This window comes from Aethina tumida, chromosome 1 (assembly GCF_024364675.1).
Source record: "Aethina tumida isolate Nest 87 chromosome 1, icAetTumi1.1, whole genome shotgun sequence".
Taxonomy (NCBI): Eukaryota; Metazoa; Arthropoda; class Insecta; order Coleoptera; family Nitidulidae; genus Aethina; species Aethina tumida.
In genome coordinates this window covers 73,211,147-73,218,181 of record NC_065435.1, presented here as the reverse complement: position 1 = coordinate 73,218,181, position 7,035 = coordinate 73,211,147, and the positions used below count along the sequence as shown (strand labels likewise).

Here is a 7,035-nt window from a genome sequence, read left to right as displayed (position 1 = left end):
AGAACGTAAATTGTCAAGTTGACAGTTCTCGCCACCGTGGTAAATAAAATCACCTAGTCGAACTAAATTATTATAATGGTAGAGGATGCTAAAAGAAATTCCTCTGAGGAGGAAATCAACAAGGAAAAACCAGAACCCGAACCACTCAAGCAATTCTCATTAGAGAGTAAGTCTACCTAACCTAAAACCAACATCTGCTAACATTCTAACAATACAATTTCAGTTCTAAAACTCATAAAAGATGCTCAACAGCAACATGGTTTACGTCACGGCGACTACCAACGTTACAGGGGCTATTGCTCCCGCAGAATTAGACGCTTGAGGAAAGTTTTGAAACTGCCACAAGGTGACCGAAGACATTTCAAGAAGAGAGATGTAACTGAACAGCATATTTCTCACTCGAAAGCTGATGAGAGATACTTACATGTACCTTTAGTACTCTCTGAAAGATGCTGGGCATATGCCATGCAATTGCGGCAAGAAGCCAACACTGAGCCTCGTAAAAAATTCCATCTGGTGCAGAAACTAAGGAAGGCATGTACATATGCCATGCAGTTGGATGAGTTGTGCAAGGTAAGTTACTTTCTTATTTTATCAACCATATTAGCAGTGGTATCTTTATTTATTTAGAGTTAAAGAGGCACTTACCTATATGTTTTGATCTCAAGTCATTTTGGCAATTTAAAGTCTATCTCATAGTTCAGTGTGTTGAGTATATGCTCAGCAAAAATTTAATATTTGTTATATTCTGTTTACATTTTTTTGATCTTTGACTTATGATTTATTATTATTATGTTATTTTTTATAATTAATTTTTTATAAGTGTTATTATTGTCCTTGATGATGACCTAAGTCAGAAAATTTTTAAATAAAATATCAGGGAAGTGTCTTTTGAAGTTAATGTCGCTAATTTGTTACAAAATTATGCTATTAAGTTCATAATTACTTTAGCAAGAGCGCTGTGACGCGAGGACAAGATTGGAATCCCAAGCATATGTCGCGTGGATTCAGGGTTCGTTACAATTCGAGCTGCAATTGTGGCTTCAGGCAGCCGAAAATTTGAAGAAAGCACAAGTTATTTATGAGAAACTGATCTCTGCACTTCCGGAACACGACCAACTTCCGTACAAACAGCGTGTGGAGGAGATTACGCCCAGCCTCCGTTATTGCGCCTACAACATCGGCGATGACAAGACCGTCGATTTGTTAGAGCTACGCAGCCAGGGCGTCCTCGAAAACTTCGACGCACTGGTCGCGCAGACTAAAGAGAAGACTGCTGCGGTCTTACACGAGATTCAGTGGTTCGGCGTTAAGGTTCCGGTCCGAATTGAACGTGTACGTCTTTTCTTGATCAGTATCGAGGGGTTGGACGAGTCATTGAAGCATGCTGAAGACAATCAGGCCAAGATCAAGATTTTAGAAAACTTATTCATCGATTTGCGTGACGTTATTTCATTGACCAGGGACAGTGCTAGGACTGAAAAACAAGATCAGTTGCTCTTGTCTTATTTGCTGTCTGTTAGAGTTGAAAGAACATCACAAAGAAATTTGTTGCTGGTTAAGCAGACTAGGAAACCGCAAGATTGCGTAAGGCTTTTGGATATTAACGTCCAACAGACAACTGAGTTGTCACAAAACGATAATGTTAAAGACATTGCTAAAGCACAGGCTCATTACGAACTTCACATGAAGGCTTACAAAGCCCTTAGATCGTATTATTTGGCTCGCACTGTTGTTGGACAAAAGAAATGGAAGGAAGCAGTTCTTTTGTTTAATGGTGCAATACAGGCTGTTGCTGATCTACCTAAAGGTAAAACGCTATCTTAAACTTAACATCAAAATACATTTATTTTGTTATAGGTGATTTCACAGGAGAGTTGTCAGAATTATTGAACAGCGTAAAAGAAAATGGACCATTGGACATGGCAACTGCTCAGGCAAATTTCATATTAGATCAAACCGAAGAACCGACCTCCATTCCACTGCCCCAGAAGCAGTACAAAAGCAAGAAACCGATCATCGAACGTTTGGATGAGTTTAGAGAGGAACCGCAATTGTTATCGAAAAATCCGAACCTTGTCACGGTACCTCCAGCCATGGAACCTGTGCCAGCCAAGCCACTGTTCTACGATTTGGCGTTGAATTTCGTCGAATATCCAGATCTGTCGGATAAATTGGAAGGAGGGCAACAGAAGCAACAGAAACAAGGAGCGGGTATTTCTGGATTCGTTAAGGGATTGTGGGGATGGGGAAAGAAGTAGTTGGGTTATGGGTTTTTTATTAATCATTTGTATGACATATTTAGTCAAATATATTATTGTATATTTGAATTTTGTTGATTTTCTTTTAAACAGTATACATTTAGTTAATTTTCTTCAAACAAGGATTGTAATTGATTAATTCTTCTCTTATATTTTTTTATACAATTTAAATCAGAATTATGTAAATTATTTTTACATTTTGATGTTTAAATAAAATTTATTGTTAACTTCAATTTATTATTTCCTATAAAGCATAAAATTAAGTTAAAATTTTGGATATACGAAATATCATTATTAAAGTAAAATAATTTAAATATTTAAAAATATTGATGTTATTTAAAAAATTGGTAATAAAAACAATCCAAAAGGTAATAAAACTAAAATTTAATAATTTACTTACAATTTTTAGAAACCTAAAGGTTTTAAATAATTTGTAATGTTTCATTTTATAATTAATTTAATGAGAACATTGACATATTGTTAAGAGTTTATTTTCGATTAGGTTCTTTTTTACATTATATTTCACTATTTTATTGCACTTTAAATATTATTAAAGCTTTTGAAGACATAATGCCTGATGAAATAAATTGTAATAAATATTCAGTTGAAATTCAGTTGTTATATAAATAAGTTTTTACCTTTATTTACTCTTAAAAAAATAATATCACAATTACTCAGTAAACATCCAGCAATAGCCCACTACTTATTTTGTTTTCAAAGTGATGGTAATGTAGATAGATATTACACCATTTTAACCATCTTACAGTGCATCAATAATTCATAATAATAATTTTCAAAGTCAAATTAATTTGAAAAAAAAGTAAGAAATATTTTATTTTTTATATGAATATATTATTTAAAAAAATGGTGGAATAAAATACAAGGAAAAAAGTAAAAACTTACGTTTACTACAGAAATTTTGTATTTAGGATATGAAGAGTATAGAAAAACAAAAATAGTTAAAATCGTGATTGAAAAAACTACCTTATAAAATGACAGTTTTTTTTAGTCTAATAATTTTCTTGAATATTTATATAAGAACATTTAAGTTTCAAATTTACATTGAGAAAAATATGATTAAATTTTTTTGTAATAAATGGGCTATTAAAGGAGGAAATAGATTTACATTAAAATTATTAAATTAATTAAGTTTTAAAGTAAGTATTATATATATTTATATAGAAACAATGATGATGATTCCCAAGAATGAAACCACAGCTGGACCTTTAAAAATTGTTGTTTATTTGTTAGGTATTTATAAAATGATGTTTCATGTATAAAATACATATTACATAGTGGAACAGCCAAATAGAATAGAAACTCATTAGATGATGTAATTTCATCCTGTAATGAAAAACATATATTTTTTTACATTGAACCATTTAATTTTTAATCATTTAAAAGGTCTCTTTCTTCTTTATTCAAAAATGTTATTACTTTCAAATATACTGCGAAAATTAATATTAAAAATATATAAAATCAGAAACAAAATCATTCACTGCACAATATCATTTCATAAACTAAAATTTACACGTCAAAAAAATTTATTTTATAAATATACTATAATTAAAATACTAGATTTATTCTATTTGGTTATTCACAACGTAAATATATTTGTACTTATGTATCTAAAAATCAATAATGAAAATTAGAATGAATACTTTCAGCAAATATAGAGCAACGTTCTTATTCATTATGTATATGTTGTATCATTAATTTAAATATTATGTTTTGACTTGTTCTAGCAAATTAAATTTAATAAAAAGTTCCTAGAAAAACCTTCCAGATGTGTCTCTTTGTAAGGGTATACGCAAAAAACTAATAAAAAATTAAGGGTCATTAGGGTATGTAAAAATAAATGTTAGGTTTTTGTTAGTTTCATCCTAGTCTATTACATAAATGTAGTAAGGTTTAAAGAAATCAAGAATTATTTAAAATTATTTATAATTATAATAGAGTTAAAATTTATTATTATTTTAACTTATTTATATGAACTTATAAATTTAGCTTCACTAGAACATTCATATACATACGTACAATCGGCTGCAGAATGGCATTACCACTTTGGAAACGAAATCCTATGAGACCCGCTATCGATAAGCTCCGCCCAGTACACCAAAAATAGGCATACAAGGGACAGATATGGTAAAAAAAGGATGAATACTAATTGCGGTAAGTTTAAATGAGGGGCGACCAAAATTTGGAAAATATGCTTAAAATTGAATTTGTCGAACAAAATATTTACTACTAGTGCTAGTTAGTAATCGTTATTTTTGATACTATATTTAAACAAAATTAATTAAAATTTTGTACATTCACATCTTGGTGTCGTCGTAATGTTCAAATCAATCTAATCATAATGAAATGAAGTGAAAACATAGGTTGGAACGGAGAAAATTTTTAATATTCCAATGAAATCTATTAGAATCGATATATAAAATATAAGAATGTGGATTCTGATATCTACTTTTCTTAGAATTTAAAAATTGTAATAATAATTGGGATTAAATATTATATACAATTATATATTAATTAAAACAAAATGTCTACCTAATTTTTTGAGATTCTGGCTGAAATAATTTTATTGATGTAATTCAATTATATCGACACTTATTTGACAAATGGTTTAATTTTATTATATATTTCATTTTGTTACTATAAAAATATGTCTTTAATAATTAAAATTTTATATATTTCAAGTTTAGGAAAAGAATATTGCTTTAACTAAATCACAAATAATAATTTGAATTTATTTTAACTTAATAATTTGTTGAACATTGACAGATCAGTATTAGTATTTAATTTATTGTATAGCACAGCCCACCAAGACAATGAATTTGTTGTCTCACTTTTACAAGTATATTATTGCTGTATCCTTCTCTCACACACCTTAACTCTCATATTCAGACCGCAAACGAAACTGGACCTTAGGGTGGTAATGCCATTCTGCAGCCGACTGTACATACAGTGGTGGGTAGAGAAATAACACAAAATTTAAAATCAAACATGTATATTTCATAAAAGGATTTAATTAAAAGTTTGTCCAGTCAGTATAAAAAGCACATTCATTTGTGTTAACAATATTCTTAATAGTTTTATTTATTTTAGTATTTCTAGTAGAACAATCAGACGACGACTAAATGAACAAAACTTGCAAGGATATGTTTCATTAAAGAAACCATTGGTATCAAAAAAGAAGATTCATACAATTCATATTTATTATACTCCAAAATTTTGGCGAAGGGCACATCGAAGTGATGAATTCATGTTCAGTAGAACAAGATAAGATAGTAAAAAATACATTTATCGTCCTCCTAATAAAAGTCTGGATCCAAAATACACTACAAAATATTTGAAACACGATAGAGGAAAAGTTTTGGTTTGGGGTTCCTTTCCTTGGCATTATATGGGACATACAAATATATATACAAAAAATTATTGGTAAAATGGACCGACCGACCGTTTCATATATAGGTACGAACAGCGACAGATCTGCAGTTAACCTTGAAGGCTATATTCCCTTGCAGCGAGTGTGTCGGAGTGGAAGGGAGGGTATTTAAAACTGTGTAAATGTATAAAAAAGTGCTCAAATGCGACAATAGTAAATAAATGTTTTCATGTATTGTTGAGACGGACTCGCATGATTAATTTTTGACAAATTAAGAATATCGCTGTTTATATTATGTATTTTGAATCGGATATTAATGTATACAACTGTTTTATAGTTACTGTTATTATTGTTTAATTCGTATATCATCTAATTGTTGCACTACTTTTAATATATTTATTCTAAAATTTTACTCAATTATGATATAATATGTTGGTAATTAACAATTATATTCATATTGTACGAAAGTATTACAGTTTTTTACCATATCGTATTCGTCATTAAAAGTTAAATTATAATCTATGTAAAACAAATAAATTATATAATAATATATTCCACAAAAACAAAACATTCTAAGCAATAAATGTCTATTTTAACAAAATAAATTATATAATCAAACAATAAGCAAAAATAAAAAGAACACACATTTAAAGATTTGCGATTGGGCATCGTCCGGATCTAAAAACAATTGAAAACTTGTGGAACAACATTTAATCTCGATTAAAACACCAAAAAGCATTAAATTTAAATGAATTGTGTTTATTAATAGAGGTGTGCGTTTCCTAATTAACGTTAAGATAGTAGTATGTGCTATTCCTCTGGCCACCACCAACATATGGAAGTACTTAACAAGATCACTGTATTGTGGTAGGTAAATGTCTGTTTGGGTTTCTTTGGTTCTTGTTTATAACATGATATAAATTTTAAATAATTCTAGAAATATGTAAAATTAATTATTTTTTTTTAATTAGACTGCATAGTATTATACACATGTTTAATAATATTAATCCAAATTTATTCTATATTTTTAATGTACATCGATGATCACTTCGAATAAAATTAGTTTCTTATAAATAAATTAAACCCTGAAAAATCCTTTGGAACTGTCATTATGTTTCACCAAATTCGATTGTGTTGTGTCTTAAAAATAATAATATACATATAATAATATACATTTAAAAATTTAAAAATTACTTACTTATCAATTATCAAATTGTCTTTGTTTTGAAAATCGACGTGACCGTTATTAACATCAATTTCCCGCCCTAATAAAATATTACCCCCACCGAAAATTGATTGCAGTAAGGAAAACGAAATTAAAAATACATCCAGTAGGCACATATAAGTTTTCTAATTGGAGGGGGATTGTTTGTTATTCGTTTCCTC

At 29.3% G+C, this 7,035-nt stretch overlaps 1 protein-coding gene across 1 annotated transcript; it reads left to right on the top strand.

Moving 5' to 3' along the window:
* Positions 1–2,330, top strand: LOC109596019 (signal recognition particle subunit SRP68). Its single transcript, XM_020011472.2, has 4 exons — positions 1–166; positions 224–573; positions 952–1,810; positions 1,861–2,330. Exons 1-4 carry the CDS (start codon positions 76–78, stop codon positions 2,259–2,261), a joined length of 1,701 nt encoding a protein of 566 aa, XP_019867031.1. The 5' UTR covers positions 1–75; the 3' UTR covers positions 2,262–2,330.
* Positions 2,331–7,035: the final 4,705 nt, after the last annotated feature.

Coding starts and splice junctions, on each gene's coding strand:
- LOC109596019 (XM_020011472.2), top strand. CDS start 76: ATGGTAGAGGATGCTAAAAGAAATTCCTCTGAGGAGGAAATCAACAAG. Junction 167..223: donor CAAGCAATTCTCATTAGAGA/GTAAGTCTACCT, acceptor ATACAATTTCAG/TTCTAAAACTCATAAAAGAT. Junction 1,811..1,860: donor TGTTGCTGATCTACCTAAAG/GTAAAACGCTAT, acceptor ATTTTGTTATAG/GTGATTTCACAGGAGAGTTG.